Source organism: Thunnus albacares, chromosome 1 (genome assembly GCF_914725855.1).
Source record: "Thunnus albacares chromosome 1, fThuAlb1.1, whole genome shotgun sequence".
Classification (NCBI taxonomy): Eukaryota; Metazoa; Chordata; class Actinopteri; order Scombriformes; family Scombridae; genus Thunnus; species Thunnus albacares.
In genome coordinates this window covers 20292028-20315319 of record NC_058106.1, presented here as the reverse complement: position 1 = coordinate 20315319, position 23292 = coordinate 20292028, and the positions used below count along the sequence as shown (strand labels likewise).

Genomic DNA, 23292 nt, shown 5'->3' with positions numbered 1-23292 from the left:
TGTTGAATTAAATGCAGAAACGTTTCACATTTTTAATAACACGTTTGTTCTGCCTACATGTTGTTTTTAAAGCTGGGGTACTAGTGCGCATGCGTGTGCCCAACAGCTACTACTCACCATGCACATGCAGAGAAATCCCATAACGTGAGGGGCAGAGCACACCGGAGGGACTAGCTAGTTGTTTTCCAGATGTCCGTTCACTGTTTACACTCGCCTTTATTTATATCCGTGCATTACCTCGCGTTCGACAGCGACACGTAGTTTCTATTGCCTCTTAAACTCACCAAGTGTTGGGACTTGAATCGAGAGATGTCGCAGGAGGACTGGGTGGCAACAACAACAACAACAACAGGACGCGCTGCTGTCCCTTTAGCATCGCACCGTCCTCCGGTCCATGTAGTTTAACCCCGTCGGGCGACTACACCCGTCCATACCTCCCGTCCGGTCCCGTCCCAGCCAGTCCTGAGGCCCGCTGTGATGGCGGAGGAGGACCCCCAGCAGCTGCAGACGGACCGCGGGGCGGGCCTGCTCCCCGCCGGGCTGCAGGGCGCTGAGGCCACCGCTCTGCAGCTCAGGATCAAGAACTCCATCTGGTGAGGAGGGGTCCACTACTACTGTGCATGGTGTGATGTTTGAAGGGAAACTCATCATCAGATACCACATTTATAGAGGTTTTACCCATTAAAGTCAAAATATACAGTGGTGAAAGAAGTTAAAGTAGTAGTATTACATTCTAAAACTACTCTATTACAAGTCAAAGCCCAATAGTCAGGATTTAAATCAACATAGAGTACACAAAAAAGTATTAGTGATGCATTAATGTGTTAAGTAGCACTGTTTTTAGTTGATTGAAGTGAGACCAACTGTACCTGTACTGTTTATTTGATAAATCTACATCTATTAATCAATCATCATTTTATTAGCTGTTTATATATAATATTAATCTGTGAAGGAACTAGTAACTGTATCTGTCAAATAAATGGATAAAGTTGTTGAAATAGAAGTATATAGTGGCAGAACAGTAAAGTACCTCAAAACAGTACTTTAGTAAGTCTACTTTGTCACCTTCCATGCAGTACTTAGGTAGTAATACCACAATGTAACAATACAAATAAACATTAAAGGTCATCAAGTGAAAGTACAGCAGTATTTTGAGTACATTACACTTGAACTAAAGTACTGAACAAAAGTAAAATTACTCATTATGCATGGCACCCTTGTCAGTGTTGTGTCATTGTGCAGAATATTATATCAAATACTGCATTATTATTAGTTCATGAGTAGTTTAATCTATATCAGTATATTGTACTTAATAAACAGATCCTTTATTTTTCATGTAAAATATTAATCTGTAAAGTTACTTGTAACTATACCTGTAAAATAAATGTGAAGGAGTAAAAAGTACAATATTTCCCTCTGAAATGCAGGGAAGTTGAAGTATTAGTAGCATTAAATGGAAGTACTTAAGTAAATATTCTCAAAATTGTTCTTAAGTGCAATACTGTAGTGAGTTTTTAGTGAATGTCGTGTTTGCAGCCGTCCTCACATCACTGTAGGCTGTCATGATGTGCAGCATGTCTGCCTCTGTTGTTCGACTTCAGGGGAAATTAGTTTTTAATGTCTATTATGTTAATATGTATATATAATATGTAACTTATGTTTAACGACATATTTTCCCCTCTAACTGTTAATGTCTGGCAACAGTTTACTTTTTACGTTTGGTCCGGTTGTTAAAGGTCGTCTTTGGATCAAAATCTGTTGATCAGGTCTGGGAGTTGCCTTTGTTATTTAGGGTCAGATGGACAGTGATGGAATACAGCTAAGTAGATATTCAAGTACTTTACTGAAGTACAATTTTGAGGCAATTGTATTTGACTTATCTGAGTTTTCCACTACATTTCAGCAAACATTAGAAACTTTATCGTCCATTAATGCAGGAAATAGTGGAGATTTGTCTTTCACTGGTGTATAGCTCACGCAGAGATACAATACAGTATGTATAAGAATAGCAAGTACACATAAGAAGACAACACAGTACATGTAGTAGTATATACAATTTACAATATATTACTACATTTATGTGACAGCTATCGTTACTCTCCAGATTAAGATTGTATATTTAAAACATTTGGTCAGATATAAGAATAAGATGATGCTTTGTTAAACATCAAACTATCCAACTGTGTCTTTAACGGTTTAAATTAGCTCAACCTTTATCAGATAAAGAGTAAAATGCTGCTTACATGTGAATGCATCTGTAATAATAATCCTACAGCATAATATCAATGACATGCATACTTGTACTTGTACTTAAACATAAGTAACATTTTGATTGCAGGACTATTACTTGTAATAGAGTGTTTTTACATTGTGGTATTGCTACTTTTACTTCAGCAAAGAAATATTTCTTCCACCACTGAGTTGTTTCACATCCCAAAACACTGAATTAGTTCACCCTCACCCTCATCTCACAGCCTCCTCTTTATCTCGTGCTTGTTTACTGATTATTTAAAGACACTGCAGTAGTAGTCTACATTACATTCCCTCTGCCTGTCTAGACATTTCCTCTGTTTCTATCATTAAACACCAACGCCACGCTGGAACCAGCAGTTATGTAGTTCCTCGAGCTCCGTTGCAGTAGGTGAAGTGACTTCACATAATTCAGATTCACATTGACTGATGAACTTTGAAGAGTATTCAACTGATAAAAATATAAATCAGCGAAAGGCAGCAAATCCTTAAATCTCAGGAGCTGTGGTCAACACATTTGGTATTTCATACAGGATAAATTAACCATGAATCAATTATTATTGTTATAGCCTCTGTTTATCAGTTGATTGTTCAAGCACTTCTTGATTTGTATTAAAAATAAACTGAACATCATAACTCACACGTAACTCTGATTGAAGTATGAAATTACTACTTTGAAATAAGGACTAATACTTATAGCTCTTTACATGAAAAAAAAAACAAAAATACTGAATCAAACTGTAAAAGTTTTTTGAGCCTTTTTTCTAAAGCAGACAGATGAAAAAGATTACTTTATTTCTTTGACAGTTGCTAGTGCACATTGTCTGCCATTGCTGTGATTTAAGGTCATTTTTTCATACCAAAATGACCCTTTTTGTTCTGAATGTGAATGAACTCATGAACTACGTTTTAAATGTCAAACTACCTCAAAATGTCTCGCAGCTGAATCACCAGAAAGCAGAACAGTTCAGAGTTTAAATGCCTGTAGTGAAGGAAGGAAACACGTCATGATGCTGGTGCCAGTTCATCAATAACATATTTGGATATTGAATATTTATCCCACTCCATAAGTGTTTACCTTTTAACAGGATCAGGGCAGAAATATTGATGTTCGCCTCACTGACCTGCTGCTGAGCAGTTCATGGTAGATGGTTCATGGGTCAGCAAGTTCATTTGCAACCTCACCGTTGCCCTGTGTTCATGTTGAGTGATAGTGAAGTGCTGGTTTTCATTCAAACCTCCATATAAGTGACTGAATTACACCTGGATAAATACACATGATTCAAAGGATCTCTTGATTCAATCTGTTTTGATTGTTTTGTTTTTTTTCTAATGGAAGTCTCTGCAAAAACTGGCCTCAGGTGTCATTCAGTGGACCTGCCAAATCTGCCTTGCAAACAGCTTAATGAAGTCCTTTCAGCACTGGGAAATCCTTGGCCCCCTAGTAACAGTGAATTAAAGTGACCTGTTCTTGTCGTGGCTTAGAGCCGTCTCCTGATTCAGGCCGGTGCCGTCTGAGTAAGAGTCTTTAAATGCGACGTAACTTCTGTCTCACAGTCAACGGCCTGACCTGTCTGCAGATTAGGAACTAAACCTGGAGAAGTTATTCATGTGACTAGTTTGACTCTTTGCACCAATGCTTTGAATCAGCACAAATGTAATGCTTATTTTTGTGGGATTTTTTTATTTCTTGTTGTCACAAAAAAGTGATTTGTTCTGCACCTTGTGCCTGTCTCCTTTTACTAAGGAATATACAGAAAGCATGAACATATAGATACAAATCACACATCACAATAAAACATCTGGGAAAACTCTTAGAAGGTATCTGTGTAGTTTTAATTTTTCTTTTCACTTTTTAAAAAATGTGATTTAATGTGATGACTAAAAACACCCAGGAGTAAAAGGTGTATTTCATCATGTTCTTCCCTCAAGTTGAAATCCAAATGGGATGAAACTGACCGAGACATTGTTAACTCAGTGCCTGTCTCTCTTTTTACATATGACAGCATGTGTTCATGGTGGTGGGATACATGACCTGAGAGATGCTGAAGGGAGGGTCGCTTCATACCAAACATTCCTCTGCTTTATAAATAAATACACTTTGGACTCAAGCGCTCATGTTACACCAGCGTCGATACTAATTTATACTATGTCTTTATTTTTCCAGCAAATCTGTTCAATCCAAAGTGGAAAACATTGTGGTGAGTATTCTTGACACGTCTTTAATCTATAAATTGCCATTTATTAGTTGTCCATGCACGTAGAGTTGAAACACTATTGTTTTCTGATGGGTTTTATTTGGCTCCCGGCTTCATTTTAAGAAATGACAGCTAATATTTCAGCTAATGTGTTTCAAGATGAACCTATAGAGGGCACAGCTGAAGCCAGAAAAATGTATTGCACTAGTGACCCCTACTGGTTGGCTATAGCTCCGCATGTAGGGACGTTGTGTCTCGAGGTGTGACACATGAAAGTTCAACTGAAATCACTTTTATCAGCCCTCTTTGCAATCAGAAATAATATCAATGTATTAAATGTACTGTTAATAGTTTTTATGTTTAGAATAAATAAAAAATTCTTTGGCAAAATATCAGAAATGCTCAGTGTACAGAATAGAGACAAAGTAAACAGCAATGACCAAACCAGTGTAATCAATTGTTATGAAAAAGTGAAGCAGGACACTGAGATACTGTGTTCTTATTCTCAGTTGGTATCTGGAAATTAGTTAATTGTGCGTAGCTGAAGACACAGTAACATACAGACATTGACAGTGCAGGTCAGCAGGGCAGGAGGTGAGTCACTAAAAAGGCCGGGGAAGTCGTCTGAATGATCTACCACAACCCTTTTAGCACGAAAGCATTTGAAATGCAGCCCATAGATCAAATGAACTGCTAGTTTAAGAATGACAGTGCTTATCGATGAGAATTATGTGTATTTACTCATATTCCTCGATGCTGCTCTGTTTGTGTTAACTACTGCCGTCGGTGATCTGCGGTTCCCTAACAACAAAGAAGCGAATTAGAAAAGAAGGACGGAGTATGTTTATTCTTAGGAGCCATTTAAAAGTGGTGAAAGTGTCTGAGTGAAGGCATGTGCTGGCAGTGTGTGGACGTGTGTGTGTGTGTGTGTGTGTGTGTGTGTGTGTGTGTGTGTGTGTGTGTGTGTGTGAGTGAGCTGTCCTGAGGGAAGAGTTAAAAGCAGAGGATTCGAGTTGCATACAGTATACTCTTGCTTGATATCTCTACACTGTTAGACTCAGAGACGGAGTCATTCATTGTCCTCCCAGCTAGCTCAGGTGTGAGACACATTTGAAGAGACTGATTTAAGTGACTTTTGAACAGCATCAAATAGGTTGTTGAAAACCACGCAGCAGCTCAAGAGAGGAAGGCAAAAGATGAACTGGGGGCAGGGAAATGTCTTGAGCCACTGTCAGATGGTGCCCTTTGAGAAGATCCCAAGTGACATTAAAATGTCCTGTGTTCAGGGTTTAGGGCTTAATTTTCTAAAATGCTGCTGTCTCCACTTTGTCTGTATAGACCTGCAGTCCAGCTCTGTCGCACTGTACGAGTCAGTGTATCCCGAAACATCTTTTATGCCACAATTGCACCGTGGTGCCAAGATTGCCTTCCCTCATGTAATCCCTCATCACTCATTACTCTATAAAACATGTACTGAGGAAATAACTAACTGATGAATAATGAGGTACTTCTCTTTTTAAACCTTGGGAAAAAAGGAGCAAAGTGACATTTAATTGGCTCACTTTGAGGAGGAGCTACTCAGGTTGCAGCTTGTTTCAAACTTGATGCTCTTCTTCTAAAGGTTGCTCCCTGAAAATGCTGCATCAGATGGTTTCCCTTATTTCTTCAGCGTGTTCCTGCTGAGCTGTTTGTGAAACCTACTGCTCCACTGTTTCTGTGTGGCTTAAACAAAGCTTGTGTGAACAGGTTTGTCCTGTCCATGTAATAGGTAGTAACAGAAGTGTCAGAGCAGAAGACATATGAAGATAATAAAGAGGTTATGGAAATTAGCTAATCCTGTCTACACGTATATTAAGACACAGAATGAAGTTTAGGGTGTGCCAGTTTGGTAATGTAAGGTTTGTATCTCTACTGTTTGCAGATGATGTTGTCCTTTTTGTTTCAGTGGTAGATGTAACTTCAGGTAGAGGTTTCCCTCATGGATCCGGTTCCCAGTCTACAAAATACCCTGATTTATTAAATCCTGACACTAACGAATCTCTCCTCACTCTGTTTTATTATCAAAAAGCAATAGAAAACATAAAGGTACTAAGCTTCTAATTTTAAGATGACTGCTTTTAAACCCTATCTGTAGATTTAACTGGTTTTGTGAGAGATGAAAAAGCATAAAGATAGAATAACTTTTAAACATTTAGGTCGAATTACAGTATAGATAAAAATAAGTATTTCATGAATTTCATAATTGAATCATAATTCACAACATTGGCTCGTTTTACTACTGTATGCCGACACATTACTGATACTTAAACCTTAATCATCACAAAACCTTCATAAATTACATTTAGTTTTGTCTGTAATTTAGGACATTGTGTTTAAAAGCCTTTCAATATATTTGAAAGCAGGTTCAGATCCTGTGTTTTGAAATTTCTGTTGTTTATATTTTGATCACAGATTTTGCCTTTAAGTTCAGTAAAGTTTCTGTCCCTGATCTCTTAGAAAATTGTTGGTGTAACTAATAGGTTTTTTGTTTTTAGGAACCAAACTGTTACTGTAATGGAAAACTATACAGATGCATGATGCCGTTCAAGCAGGAAGAATTTAAACTTATCATGTTTCCTTTTCCCTTTGAAGAGGGTGTAAGAAGGGCTGAAGGCTGTTTGTAGATCAGGGTCTTGGTCTGTGTGTGTTGGGTATGAATGAATGAGAGTGACAGGTTCAAGATGACCATGCAAAAAGCTGAATGAGCAGGCATGATCTTAAGTATACTGTATGTATTAACATAATGTGCCTTTATTTGATTTATCATGACTCACTTTGCTTTTGTTTGTATGTTTATATCTTTTTTGAAGTATATTTTTAGTATATTTTTAGTTTATTTTTCCTTTATTTGATAGTAGACTGATGAGAGGTGACAGGAAATGAGGGGAGAGAGAAGAACAGCATCCAAGATTCTGAAAAATGTTCCACTGCCGGCATGATTTACAAGACAAGATGTTTCCTACTTTAGTCACTCAATCATATCATATTTACAGAAGCTGGGTTTTGATGAAATATTTAATATTCACTCGTTGAGCTGCCTTGATAAAGACAAAATAAACAAAATATTGTTATGTGCTTTAGATGTTTGAGCTGTTTTTTTAAGTACTGTTTTTTAGGGATGCACAATATTGGATTTTTTGCCGATATCCGATATGCCGATATTTCCAACTCATTGTGGCCGATTGCCGATGCCGATACCGATATATGCACATATTTTTTTCCAGCTGGCTGAGGAGACTATTATGTATACAAGCATAGATTATACTATGATCAAGAAAGATAATATATGAAGGAAGAATTTAGGAGGACTGGAGTTCAGGAGCTCAGCATTAAAACTTTAATGAACCTGCCAAGTTGGTGGAGCAGTAGAGTTTTCTTTGAGTTTATTAGACAGACAGGACAGACAGGATTAATGTGTAGGATTTAATCTCTGGTCCACACTCCGGAGCAGAAGGTGGTGGTAATGCACCTAATACGCTGGTTGTTAACCGCCATTATAAACCAAAAAGAAGAAGTTGAAGTTTTTTTTTTATTTTTCAAACAGAATGGTACATCCTGTCAGCCAAAGGATTTCTTATCTGTGCAGCCGAACACCGCAGCACCTAGATGGACTGTTTCACCCTGACGGTCCTGGCGTTTCCTCCACAGGCTCTACTTCACTCAGCTGCCCATCAGACCCGCTACTTCTCACTCTAACCCGAATAACAAACCGGGGCTCAGTGGTCCAGTTGGATCCACATGGAGAGCCAGGGCTAACGTTAGCTGGGAGGATAGCAGAGCATTAGCCGCAGTATGACCGGAGGGAAGCACAGCCAGCTAGCCCTCGCTAGCCTCCCAGCTAATGTTAGCCCTGGCTCTCTATGTGGAGCAATGAGCCCCGGTTTGTTATTCAGGTTAAAGTAGGAAGAAGCAGCGGGTCTGACGGGCAGCTTGAGTGAAGTGGAGCCTGTGGAGGAAACACCGGGACCGTCAGGGTGACACAGTCCATCAAGGGAAGCACAGTCAGGCGGTGGAGGAGATGGCGACATATCGGCCTCTGATAATCGGCAGAATTCACCGATGCCGATATTTCATTTTAGAGCTTTTATCGGCCGATACCGATGACGTGCCGATAATATTGTGCATCCCTACTGTTTTTAACTTTTTCAAGTTGTATTAGCATCTTTTTCAGTTTCAGACATGGCTGCTTATTTGTGTTGTTGTCACGTTTGTACTGAGAATAAGCAAATAGTTTACTCCTTTACTATAATTAAGGCAGTAGAGCTGAATCGATTAGTTGATTAATCGATTATTTGAAGAAAAAGAAAATGAATCAGCAACTATTAAGTCAAGTCAATAAATATGCAAAAGATTCACTGGTTTCAGCTTCTCAAATGTCAATATTTTCTGTATTTGTTATTTTTGTGGTCTATGATAGTAATTTCTCATCTTTATGTTTTGGAACGGTGGTTGGACAAAACAAGACATCTGAATATGTTAATTGATTAATTGAGAAAATAATCTGCTGATTAACTGAAAATTAACTGAAAGTTTCAGCCCTAAAAGGCAGATGAGCTGTTGAACTGTGTCACTGGGAGCAAATAGTTGCAAAACTTAGACAAAATCAGCCTCATTTACAGCCTTTACTGCTATGAATTATCCAACAGTATGTATGTGCTCTGCAGTTACAACAGAACCACCTCTGCTTTAAAAATCATGGCAGGAAATTACTTTGTGCTGATGAATTAAAAACCCAATTATTAAAACTCCCCTTTGTTGTCCCTTTTCTATCTTTACAGCAAGATGTCGAGAAGTTCTCAGACATTGAAAAACTCTACCTCTACCTGAAGTTGCCTTCTGGTCCCAACAGCAGCAGCACTGATAAAAGGTAAAGATGCACCTGATTTTTAGACATAGGGACAGATGATGAAAATGTAGAAATTATGCTTCAGTTGAGCTTATATTTTTGATATCTTGGGAGGATATTAGTCAGCTGGTGTACAATCCAGTCAGTTGACCAGTACTACCAGTTTAACACACAGGGGTTAGAAGAAGCTTTGTTGAGGATGATCCCTCAGGACTAATGTTACGGAGACTTGCGTCAGCGAAGTGTCTTATGCTTCGTCGCTTGTTAATTGTTAATCCACATCTTTCCTCAGTGACCAGAGTGCCCTGTCATCGAGCCGCACGCAGCAGATGCATGCGTTCAGCTGGATCCGCAATCATTTAGAGGAATACCCAGAGACCTCTCTCCCCAAACAGGAGGTCTATGATGAATACAAGTAGGTATAAACAGCACACTGACAGAGAAAGAAAGTATTTTAACAGAAATTCCACATTTTCTTTAATAAGAATAAAGGTTTTTGTTGCTACTGTTGAGACTTTCTTTAAGCACTTTTTGTATAAACCACACACAGAATGAAACAGTTTTTGTTTATCACTTTATTTGACTATTTATCAGCTATTTAACAGCTGATAATGTTCGTGTTTCTCTCTCTTCTGAATGACTGCTGGCTAAAGCGTCAGTATAAATAGACGCTGCAGGCATGGGAATCACCGAGCAGCATGTGTCGGTAATATTAGAATGGAAAGTCTGAGACAGTCATTGAAATGCTCTGACAGTGTTATGTAACTGTCTTTTTAACTCTACTAGAACAGAAATACAGTGGCCCCAAGTATATTGGCGCCTTTCAGATAGACAGGTGAAAAGGCTTCAAAGAGAAGTAATGTGCTTTCACTCCAAAACAATGAAACGTTTAATTTTTTTTACAATGAAACAGGCACAGTTGTCACAACAGATATGGGAGTTATTTCATTTATGTTCAATATTTTACAGGTCATAAACTGTTACAGTTTTCCATCTCATTATAAAAATAAACATCCAGCTTTTGGGCTTGAAATAGTATGACGGAGATATTTGAAGATTCCAGCACCCCCTCCCCACACACACATTTCAACACCTTGACATTATTCAGCCAAATAAAGCTCAACGGTACCTGAAAAGTAGATTTTGTATAAAAATGCTCAGTGGAGCTTCTATATAACTCATACTTTGAACACAAGAATGATTGTACCAAGCAACATTGTTAGAAGGAGTTGAATGAATGGACTACAATTAATGGTAGACAGATTCATGTCTGCATATGGTGCATGTTTGGGATGTTTTCCCAATATTACCTATTAAAGGCATTTTATGTAAGAGGGGAATGGGGATGATGCAGAATCAACCACAATACAAGAATGTCAGAAATGGGTAATTTTAGAGTTTCATTTTAATTTTATAAATCTGTCTAATTGTGAGTTTACATCACTATTGCAACTCAACTGTTGCAGTTCTTCTTGGTTAACTTTACATATTATACCTTTAAAGCTACATTAAGTGATTTTTTTTTGGTTACTTGGGGGCAGCACAACAAGCTTTAAAAACAAAAATGACATATTATCACATTAAAAAGCAACTTACCACCTGACTGAAAAGCAGTGTTTCATCAGAGGTGTGCTTTGTTGCACCTGTTACGTTCTGGATACACCTGTAAACCACTGTCAGCAAAAACAAAAGATTTTCAGGGATGTTAAGTCACTCGTTAAACTCTTTTTAGCTCTGGTTTGGTCTCCATGAACTTCAGGAGATATCTGTCTCCTTAGCTGCTAAATGCTCCACTATGTTCATCAGCTAATCACTAACTTTATCTATTTGCTGTTTAGTGCTGTGCAGGTAGCGTACAGTGGGTTTATCAGAGCTTTTTTATTGAAAAGAGTTGCCTGCTGCAACTTGAAACAACGCTAATGAGAGCAGTGAGACTGAACCACAGTAGTAAAGCAGCAGGCAGTAAAAACAAAACAATGAGCTAAAAGACACTAAAACGCAGAGTCAAGTGATCATTTTCTGTGGGTTTGTCACCATGAGCGAGCCCTTCACATAATAATTTTAATCAGATCCATTGTTAACATAATAATATTTATTAGAGCAGCTTTAATTGTTTGAACCAACATTATTACACAATGACGAAAATTGAATTTTAGAGTTTAAAAAATAGTTTGGTGTAACACTGACTTGTTTTTTGTTCATTCTGTATTCTTAATTACATTTACTTATTTCTTACAGGAGCTTCTGTGACAATCTCAACTACCATCCACTCAGTGCTGCAGACTTTGGAAAAATGATGAAAAATGTCTTCCCGAACATGAAGGCACGTCGACTTGGCATGAGAGGAAAGTCAAAATATCCTTCACTGGAATGGATTGTAACAGTCTGGCCTCTGTCTCTGGTCACAGACCATCTGCTGTTGTAGTTCATAAGCTCTCTAAATATAGATGTGAAATGAAATAAAGTCCCCCTCTGCCTCGGAAGCAGTAGCATAATACAGAGACCCTCAGGGGGAATCGCTGTGATCTTGACCTTCACGATGCAGTCGTGATTTTTTGTTTTCTACTTTTGTGATGACGTCAAAGTATAAAGTTTGGTTTATATTCATGACTCTCAGTCATCCAGGTCAATAAATTGTCTAAGGTGGGGTCATAGTTCATTAATTTTGTTATGATGTGGAAAAACTTTAAATATTTGCCAGTTAAAGGGAGTTTACTTCAAACTCATAACAAATCGCTCATGTAGAAGGAATCGTTTTCTTCGGATGTACACAATATTTACAACATAAACACTAATTGAAAGAATCTGTAAAGTAATAAGAAAAAGGTTTTGCTGGTTCAGTATCAACATATTAAACACATACAAATTTTCATTTTATTTTAAATTTGTGTAGTTTTACTCAAGCAAAGTGTTCTTAAACACTTGAATATCATGATATGGACATGAGGTGGTAGTTTTAGATGTCTATAAATGTAATTATTGTTGAATGTTGTTATTGATTAGGCAGCATATGTTCATTTACTGGAATCACATGTTTTTTTATCTTAACACCAGCTTACATATTGCTATAGCGGACTAAGGAAGAGGCCTTTTGTTCACATGCCATCTTTACCCAGTCTGGATCTACACAAACCAGGAGACGGAGTAAGCACATTCACATCTTTCTTGTAAACATTTCTATTCTGACTCTGACTTTGTCACTGTCCTGTTATGCAGTCTGTCAAACATGTAACCACATATCTAATGTGTTCAGCTCCAGTGTGATGTACTGGAGTCTTCAGGCCAGCTGAGCTGCATAAAAGAAGAAGTGCGATACGCTGCTTGCGATCTGGTGTGCGAGTGGGCCCAGAAGGTGCTGAAACGCCAGTTCGATACTGTGGAAGACTTGGCTCGCTTCCTAATCGACAGCCACTATATCAGCAACAAGTCTTTGGCAGCTCTCACCATTATGACCGGCACTAAAACAGGTGGGCAAGTCTGCTTTGGCTTGATGCCCCCTGTGTGAAAAACAGAAGTAGACAGAGACATCTGGTGGCCGTTGTCTGTTACTGCTCTCATTGAGTTAATGTGTCGCCTTCTATAATGCTGTAATCAGACGATTTGTACATGTAACTCAAGCATATTCATTACGTCATGATATAAGTTATTACTTTTACTAATAACAGTAGCTTGATAGATCTAAATCTCCCTGTTTCCTTTATTCAGATGTTACGGCCCCGCAGACGGTCTCAGCTTTCGTCCCCACTGCTGAGGCTCATTCCTTCCAGCCTCAAGTGACAACCTTGTCATCGCCCACTGTCGATGCAAAGCAGCAGCTCCAGAGGAAGATCCAGAGGAAGCAACAGGAACAGAAGCTGCACTCCCCTTTACCTGGAGAGGGACAAATGAAGAGAGCAGACAGTGTGCCTTGTGGTAGCCCCATCCCTCCGTCACCTCAGCCAGCCATAGGCATTGTGGTTGCTGCCGTCCCGAGTCCCATCACGGTGAGAAAGCAGGTCTCTCTGTGGAGTACACTGTTGAGTGTAATATTGAACTGTCATCTGGATTCACCTCAGAGGAAAAAAAATGCTAACTAACAAACCTAATTTGCATCCAAAATCACCAGTTTTTAAAAAAAATATATAGCAACTGAGTTGATTAATTAATTAGAAAAGAGAAATACAGTCTGACTGGTGCATTGTTTTCAAAATTACACCTCATGATTTCATTTTAATAAATTAGTAAATCCTATATGTGCTGACATTAAACAAGTATCAGACTAATGCACATTGCATTAAATTACATTATTATTTTATTATTTATTCATTTTTACTTATTTGTTTCCAGTTTAATTACTCAGTAAACACTGAACAGGTGAATATGAAAATGTGTTTACAGAATCAGTCAATGATAAATGTTCAACGTCTGTTAATATTTCAGTAAGGAATTTTGTTTGGATATGAGTGTAACTGACATTTGTTGAAAAACATTAATTCCTGATCTAAAACCTTGTCCGCTTAGTTATCAAAGATGATTAGTTAAAACAAATAATAATTCATTTTGCTGTGGTCACCAAAACATAAACTATGTTCAATAAAATTTGCTGCTCATTTCTGTAGCTCAGCTAATATCACTGAGTTTTCATATGTTTAGACATTTAGACGTCACATCTATGTACTTAAAATAAATTCTAGTCTCCTTAAAGAAACATCATGCAAATAGAGAATGAAAATTGGTGTTTCTCTGTCTCACACTAAACATAGACTGTATTTTACCTACTATGTAGATTATCCCATCAGCAGAGTTATTATAGCTAATGACAATACTGTGTCACTATAAGTGACCATTTCCTGGAATTAGAGAATAACCATAAACAGCTGAAGATTCAAAGATGACAACAAAACTGTGTAACAGCTAAAAATACTAAGCTACAATACCCACGTGTAGGTGATGAATGTTAAATATAAAAGGTTCAAAGAATGTTCAAATTTGGATTCAAACTTGAAGATTATTGTATGAAAATCTAACAAACAAACAATGTTGTGGTCTTATGATTATCATCTCGATTTGTTCCACTCTTCCATCTTTGCAGGTACAGAGGAGCAGGCAGCTGATGTCTCCCAGTCCAGTGGGAATGGGGGATAGCAAAGTGCTGCCTATTAACTTCCAAATGGTGACCCAGCCAGCCCAGCTGCTGAAACAAAGCCCCAAACCCCCCCAAAATATTCTAACCAGTCCAGCGGGGGAACGCACAGCTCGGCAGCGCTATGCCCAAATCCTGCCCAAGCCTTCATCCACGACTGCTATCACTTTGCGCTCGCCCTCCACCATGATCATCGCCAACAGCCCCATTAAGACTGTGATGACTACGTGTCATGTCAGCCCAGTCAGTCTGGTCAAGATGACAGCTATATCGCTTGCACCCAACAGCAGCAACACCACCACTTCCCTTACAAACACTACTTTGCGGCCGGCATCTGCGGGCATTAGCAGTGCTACAATTGCAGAGGAAGTCGGCTCCAGTCAAAGCATGAGTGCCTCTGCTGTCCCCGTTCTGGCCCCAGTGGCCAGGCCGGGGCAGGCTACTAACACTCATACCGTCGATGTTGAAATGGAAGTTGAAGCTATACACAAGAACAGCCAAAACCAAAATCCCAACAGTCTCATTTTGACTCAGGGAGAAATGGCTAATAGGGCTGGAGGAGCTGTACAGAGGGCCGCCAGTGTGCCCATACCTCAGACTAGAGGTTTCCTGGGTCTGGAGGAAACGTCTGGCTCTAAATACGACGGAAACCCCTCCTCAAACACCAACACTGTGGCACCTACTGAAGGCGGCAATAATAACACTAATAATACAAGCACTTTGCACTTATCTCCCTCCACTCAGAGTACCAGCACTGTCTCTGTGTTGAACACCAGCAGAGCACCTTCATTTGGGGAAAGCAGCAGTGTAACACCAGCAAAGGAAGGTTTCTTGTCTACCAAGAGCTTCAGGAAACGCTCCGGCCTCAGCCCAGTCGTTTCTCCAGTCAAAAGGGTTTTTATGCTGCAGGAGCCAGGAGAGGGCGCTGCTGGCTTTGGATATGGGATTAGAAACACCATTGGTATGGTCCCCCGTCCAGGAGCTCCAGCTAGACCTGAAAGTGCACCTGCCACGAGGGAGGTTGAGATGAAGATGAACTCTGTCTTGTCCACTCAAGTCCAAACACTATGCACTTCCTCTTTCAGAGCCAGTGGCTTCTACACTGTTGCCAAAACACAGAGCTTGATGCAGAGGAAAAACACTTCCACTGTTATGGAAACTAGCACCTCAGTCAGTCACGCATTAATACAGCAACAGCAGGGGCACACAATGGCTAACGTGCATGCTATACTTAATAATCCCGGCCTCCAGAAACATTCAGGTGATCCTAGGAGTTCAAACTCAACTACAGGGAGTCTGGAAGGAGCTCAACAACAGACCTACACTCAGCCCAACCCCGCTACTGAACCCATGGATTTTTTGGATCAAGCTTCATCGTCAGGTCAGGTCCCTATGCAGACGGATATGGACTACTTTACCTTTGATGATGATGTAACTCAGGACAGCATAGTAGAGGAGCTGGTGCAGATGGAAGAGCAGATGAAACTTAACAACATGCAGGAGTTTGGAGACTGTGTCACACTGCAAGGCCAACAGGCCGTGATGCCGGACAACATAATGTCCACCAATCAGACGATGACTGCTTTCTACCACACTGCAAACAGCAGCAGCAGCAACCCAATCCAAACTCCAACCCCGACACCCACACCCACGTCAGAAATGATGGGAGGAGCCCAAGGTCTGACTGGAGAGAGCCCCTGCTCCCGCATTGCCTCCACAACCCCAGTGGACAGTGCTCTGGGAAGCAGTCGTCACACCCCAGCTGGTACTCCGCACTCCAACTGCAGCAGCACTGTGCCGCCCAGTCCTGTGGAGTGCAGGAACCCCTTCGCCTTTACACCCATCAACTCCAACATCACTGGTTTCCATGACGGCAGCACCGTCTCCAGTAGCCCTGTCAAGCCCATGCAGAGGCCAATGGCCACCCACCCAGACAAGGCCAGGCTGGAGTGGATGAACAACAGTTACAACAGCAGCAGTGGAAACTTAAACAAGTCTAACAGTGGAGTGGGAATCTTACCCAGCTATCAGGGCCTTAGAGATGACCACTTTCAAAAGCCTCACGCCTTCGCCATCCCTCATGCACGGCACCATGACAGCCACTTTGGCCGCCTGACTCCCATCTCGCCTGTGCAGCAGCAGGTAGCCAGTATGGCCAAACAGGAGGGTTTTGCGGTGCCTGCCCCACTGGACAACAAAGCCACCAACACCCCAGCTACAACTGGAACCTTTCGATGTCGCAGCGTAAGCCCCGCTGTGCATCAGAGGAACTTGAGTGGAAACACAGGAAACAATGGCCTTCCCCATATCCCCCGTTCAGGCGTGTCTCCATTTAACTCTCCAGTGACACCTGAAGTGTTAAACATCTTCGCCAACAGTCAGGGAAACCTCGGGGCAAGCAGCTTGGCTCAGAGGAGCCGCTCTGTGCCGCTCAACATCATGATGCAAACTGAGCTTCTGCCCATGCCGGGCCAACAATGCAACAGCAAAAACATCACCGACGTCCTGCTGAGCAAGATGGACGGGGACCACGACGATACCGTGAGGGGTCTGGGCATCAATAATTTACCCTCTAGCTACACGGCACGCATGAACCTCACTCAGATCCTTGAGTCTGACCCCAACCTCTCCTGCACTGACAACCACCTCAGCCTGATGGCCTCCGACTCCACCAGCAGCTGCAAGTTGCAAAGGCCGAATTACCTCATCGGAAATGCTATTAATGAACAAATGATTCTCTCTGCAGGTGACAGCCGAGTACAATCAGCCTCTGGAGAGCAGCAGGCCCAGTCCATGCTGCTAACTTTGAGTTCACAGCAGCAGCAAGAGCTACAGCAGCACCAGCAGTTGGATTTCTCCGTTAAAGACCTCCTAACAGACAACAGCCTCACTGCTGGCAATCAGCTCATGGAACAGGTGTCGGAGCTAACTACAGGGGGAACAGATTTCCCTTGTGAAATCAGAATGACATCGGAGCTCTCCAGTAGCATCAATGACCTTAATGCACTGGACACAAACCTTCTGTTTGACCCCAATCAGCAGCAATATCAAAATGCCACTCCAGAGGAGTTGGCAAATGATCAGCTGTTTCAGCAAATCACCAGCGAGACGGGACATTCAAGCGGACTCGAGTGGCTTGAAAGCAAAGATCATCCAACTGTTGGGTTGATTGGTTGATCGTAGAGCTTCTTTAAATCATGTTGAACATGTTAATCTTTGGTTGCTGTATGTTTTATTTATTTTTCAGGCATTTACACTTTATAATGCAACACTGGACACCATGAGGTTTGTCCAGTTTAAGTGCCACGCTGAACTAAAATGATGCTGCAAGACTCTGATTAAAATGCTGGTCGTTTCTTTTCGTCAGAGAACATCACCTCATGTTTTTTTTGTTTGTTTTTTTTTCTTCTCAAGAGCATTTCCAACAAGTAAACGAAAGTATTGAACAAAAAATACCTAAAACTAAACCAATCAAAATAAAATAAGTGTTTTTCATTTTGTGTTTTATATTTCACTAAAAAGTCCATTTAAATTCAGAACAGAGCCATTGAGTTTTCAGTATAAAGTCATCTGAAAATGAGTGAAACAAGATCATTATTTATAAGCCAGCAATATTTCTGGATATCATTGTTTCGTAATCTTGGCAACTGCAGGCATCATCTAATTAAAACATAAGGTAGAATATGTTTACAACTGAACTAATGATCTCTCATCATGGAAACATTTATGTGCAATGTAGATTGGCTGAAAACAACTGGAAGTATCACTGGCGTTATGAAGACGCTCCTGAGCCACCTGAGAAAATACAACACGTTAACTTTAGCGGAGAATCTGCTTACATGTTTATAAGTGTACGCTGACTTATAGAAATCCCATCTAGTGACGGGAACATAGACCCAAATTCATCCATCCCATGAATATATTCTTGCTGAAGAATTAGCATGATTGCTATTTATATAAACATAATGATGTTACTGCCCTTACAGATTGTTCCCCTTGATGGAGCATGAAGGGTATCTGTTTATAGTCAACTCTATCAGAACCATAAAAGGAGGCGATGTGTGGCTCAACTTTCATTTTTGATATTGTAACATTTGTCTGGTCGTATTCACTTAATCATTAAGAGATTTGAGTTTGAGCAACATCAGCAGAGCTCAGACAATTTGAAGATTATGTCAATAATATATTTAAGCCTCATTATGCACTCTGAATAATTATTATAAGCCACATTTAGCAAAAATGTAAAGACTTTTCTATCTATAAAAATGTAGATATTATAATGAAACCCTCTTACTTTCATTCATCCATTCAACCTGTATTATTAGCTCCATTAGCTCATTAAAAAACAGCCATTAAAATGTACCAATTAAGGAAGATAATGTGATAGATTAAGATCATTCAAATGTAAAATATAATACTGTTATGTAAAAAACCCCTAAGACATTCCAAATAGATTAAAATAATTAAAATATAAAATAAAATACAGTCATGTAAAAAAATTGCTAGTAGAGGTTGGGAGGTTCTGAAGTGTCCAAAAGGTCTGAGTGTTGATTTTGAAGTATCAGATGCACTAAAATTAAAAGCAGTTTGTCCAAGTTCAGACCGGACTAGTAGAACATGAAGCAAGAGCTGTCAGTATAATATAATACAATTGTTTTATCCATATATATATATATTAAGAAATACCACCAACACACTATATGGCAAAAATAATGACATATTACTTTCCCCATATCAATAAACAAACAGCTCACTAAGTTTAACTTCATTAAAGGGAAGACATTTATAAAAGAAACCATTTAACTGAGCATTAAATTCAACCCCTTCTATGCACTTTCAACGTATAAAGAAGAATTATAGGAAGATAAAAATAGGATAAAATTATAGCCAATTTTCTTTAGCACTCAGAAAATTACTCCTTTGATTTGAAGGTGTTTTTAATCTGAAAATGACTAAATGGACGAAGTAGATGAAGGTGAAAGGAACTACTAACTCTATTTCCAAACGTAGCGCTCGTCATACTGCACTGACAATCTGCAATATCTGTGTTTCTTTACTAAAATGCACTGTGTTTTGGTTTGGATGATAAAGGAACATTTTCACTGCCAGTCCTGAGGAATCAATCAAAATGTAGCTAACAGCTAACCACTTGTTAAATGTGAAGAGTCCAGCTTTACAGTGATACAAGTAAAGAAGGCATGCACTATCACAAATGAGATCATCTCAAAGGTGCTCCTGAGGGTTTTGGTGTCTGAGCCTTATGTCCATACCAAAGATGAACTTTTAAATGTAACCTGCACTAAGATCTTGGGTGTTTAATGTAAATCTCCCATGTGGTGGACATATTGAAGAGTTATAACAAACGGGGAAACAATTGCAGCACTGTAAAAACATGTTAAATAATATTAAGGGTTCGTTTCATTACTGTTGTTGATGCTCTTTTGTAAACCCAACAGGTAAAAATGTTTTAAAGGGGGTATAAAACACTGTAATTTATTCATGAACTGTTAGCATTACATTAGCATTAGATCTCAGAGGGTGTTTGTGTTGTTGGTCACATTAACTTCAGTTGTTGTACAGATTGGAGTGTGACTCAGCGTGTTTTGTTTTACTGCTATTCATTTAGTGTGTGTTGTTTGTACAGGCGATGTAACCTCGCATACCACATAATCTCGTGAATTCACAATAATCTGACCTGCACTGTTTTTAGGGCTGTGCGATATGACGATATATATATATGGTGTGACGATAGAAAAATGTCTATCGTTTCATATTACGCTCTATCCCTTATTTCATTGTGTCACCAATCACAATCTTCACTGCAATATTTTTCGTCCATCTTTTGTGCGGATTACATTAATAAATTACTCTTCTTGGCTTTTTACTTGCAAAGCTTTTATTGTACTTATAGTAACATAACAAGTGTAGACCAGACCAGAAACTATTTATTCATTGAATTTACAGAAAATGTGCTGTATCGTGATACGTATCGTTATAGGGATATAAAATTACGTATATCGGGATATGAGATTTTGGTCCTATCACACAGCCCTAACTGTTATGATGTTATGTAGTGTACTTTTAAGTGTCATAGCTTATTATCACAGGTCATATACAATACTTTGTCCAATACATTGTGGCGAATTACAAAAGAAATTAAAAAACTCTTGTTACCTTAAACTTTTTAGGACTGGATTTTGGCTCATTTATGTAAATTTTCCCAGAAAATATTTGCACAAGTTTGTGTGAGAGTTACTTTCTTGATTTCATGCACTGATGCATGAGAATCCAAAAGCGATAAACTGTATCCATTAGTGTGTTAATCAATGGACAACGTTTCATATAGATTACAGTCCTTTAAACTCCTGTAAACGCAGATTGTATCATTGTAATTTATAATCTCATTTTGATTCTTATTTCATATTTTAGACAAACTTTTCTTATCTATATTTAGTTTGTGAATCCGTCATCTCATTTTTTAAATGTTTATCTTAACTGTGTGTCTGTAAAAATATTTGGCTTTATTTGGTTAGCACTGATGTTTGTGTTACGAAGACGTTACCCTTCCTCTTGTTGTAAGTGGTTCAGAGCTGTAAAACTGCCATCCACTGTAGTTATGTTGCTGTGTTGAGTGTACAGGGGATTTTTTTTTTTTTTTTTTTTTTTTGCATTTTAGAAAGTGCTTTTATAAGGGGAAGTGCTCGGTTTTTAAAGTCTTTTTAAAACGAATAAACATTTTTAAGTACATCAGTATCCTGTAATCAGTGTTTGTTTAAAGTCTGCATGACATTTCTAAAAAAAGGCAAGGCTGGAGCTTTCTAAGCAGGGAACACATGCTTCTTCATCTATGTGTCACACAAAAAGCCACTTCAGTAAACACAAACCCCTGGAGATCATTTGTTATAGTTAGACCACAACATTTAATAAGAAAAACATCATCAATCACAGTATGGTATTCCTTATGTTTGTTAGGCAGAAAAGCTCAGGTTTTCATCAGCGTGTAATTAAATCACTGATTACAATAAGCTGTAATAGGCACAGTCAATCACATTAATATCTGGGAGGTGAGCAGTATAACTACTATCCTACAGTTGGGGGTTAACTGTCGTGCTCAAGGGCACTTCGGCAGCAGCTATTGAGAGAAAGTTGACTGTCCTCAAGTTCCCGGCTCAATTTTTTTTTTTTTTACCAGTAAACACTCATTAACCTTTATTCCACTGCTCTCCCAAATTATACCCAATTAAACAGAACTACATTTTGAGAATCACTACAGGCCTTTCATTCACCAGATTAGACCTCCTCTCAGGACGGTGGGCAGAAACACATCATGCATCTCCATGACTCTCTGGTCAGTTTTATTGCACCTGTTGGGGTGCGACAATGTGCAGCTTTATCATTATCATTCCTGTTAGTTCATGAAGTTTAGAGATCTCATGAACTAGACTTTTTCACAGCAGACAACGGCACAGTTGGTAAAGGTTGTATTTGTTACAGGGTCTTGCAGGTCCAGGATCCTAGTATTCTGCATGGCTTACTGGAACACCTAAATGCAGCAGAGCCATCATTAATGTAATTAGTGTTATTTCCCTGTTATGACCAGATAAAACGTCTGCTGTGTGACTCTAATCAGAAAATAATTGAAAACACCTGCATGGTTGAGCAGGGTTTTTAAAGATCATCTGCTTTTTTAAAGAAATAACCATTTTCATATTAAACAACAAATAAGGAGTGACTAATATGGAAAGACAGAGGTAAATCAGTGCCACAGAAAGTCTTGGTTTAACTACAACAAACACCCATCCATCCATTTTCTATACTGTTTATCCTCTAGAGGGTCGCAGGAGAGCTGGAGCCAGTGTCAGCTGACATTTGGCGAGAGGCGGGGTACACCCTGGACAGGTCACCAGTCAATCACAGGGTACATATAGACAGACAATCTTTTACACTCGAATTCACACCTACAAGCAATTTAAAGTCCCCAGTTAACCTAACCTGCATGTGTTTGGTCTGTGGGAGGAAACCGTAGTACCCGGAGAGGGGCCCCAGCTGGCTGGCAGGTTCAAACCGTTGTGAGCCAACAGCGCCAAAATAACTTTGTTAAACTTATTTCTTTGTACTTCATCACTCCACGTCTGACATGAGAGGCTGCATTCATGAGCTGAGCAACAGCAGTTAGAGCTCTAGTTTTCCTCATTTTGAGGTCTCATTTTTATGTGTTACACCTGATCATTCTTTAATTTCTTTAATAAATTGAGTATATCTATTACATCAGATGTCTAAGTCAACCATTGTTGCCAATTTGTAATTTAAAATAAAGTACAGTTTTGCATAATAATAGTACCACCTTTTTTAAACTTCCAGCCCTCCCGCTGTGAGGCAGCTAAAGAAACTTGAACTCTCTCCTTGTTTGTGCAACAGGAGAAAACAGCCAGCAAGCAAAACTGTTTGATTGATGACAGCCTGAAGCGTCTCTCTGTCCTTTTATAACCACCTACTGTTAATACGTCTCCAGACCTCCTGTGTCCGACACACAAATATTGCTGCACAATATCAGTAACAGTGGTGGCTTGCTTGACACATTTTCTCATTAATGACACTACTACTATTAAATCTGAGGTAGTGATTCTAAACTGTACATTTTTATCCTGTCACATTAACTACAAATAATCAATACTTATAAGTCCATAAGAAATACCTCAAGTTTTCTGATCATGCAACAGTTGCTTTCTGTTTCATTTCAGTAAATATAGTTTCAATAATAATTCACCTTTAAGAAACTGTGAACGTGACATATATGTTTCATTATTTGATCAGGCAGATGCTGATAGTTATCAGAC

The 23292-nt window shown here is 39.3% G+C and overlaps 1 protein-coding gene across 1 annotated transcript; it reads left to right on the top strand.

The window, feature by feature from the left end:
- The first annotated feature begins 307 nt into the window (after window positions 1–307).
- On the top strand, window positions 308–21129 carry LOC122980475 (DNA-binding protein RFX7-like). Its single transcript, XM_044348528.1, has 9 exons — window positions 308–593; window positions 4418–4451; window positions 9266–9354; window positions 9626–9748; window positions 11572–11688; window positions 12393–12477; window positions 12587–12800; window positions 13039–13316; window positions 14405–21129. Exons 1-9 carry the CDS (start codon window positions 478–480, stop codon window positions 17630–17632), a joined length of 4284 nt encoding a protein of 1427 aa, XP_044204463.1. The 5' UTR covers window positions 308–477; the 3' UTR covers window positions 17633–21129.
- The last annotated feature ends 2163 nt before the right edge of the window (window positions 21130–23292 follow it).

Excerpts from the sequence above, each read along its gene's own strand:
- LOC122980475 (XM_044348528.1), top strand. The coding sequence starts at position 478 with ATGGCGGAGGAGGACCCCCAGCAGCTGCAGACGGACCGCGGGGCGGGC. Across the intron at positions 9,355-9,625 it reads AGCAGCAGCACTGATAAAAG|TGACCAGAGTGCCCTGTCAT; the intron begins GTAAAGATGCAC and ends ATCTTTCCTCAG. Across the intron at positions 12,478-12,586 it reads TACACAAACCAGGAGACGGA|CTCCAGTGTGATGTACTGGA; the intron begins GTAAGCACATTC and ends TAATGTGTTCAG.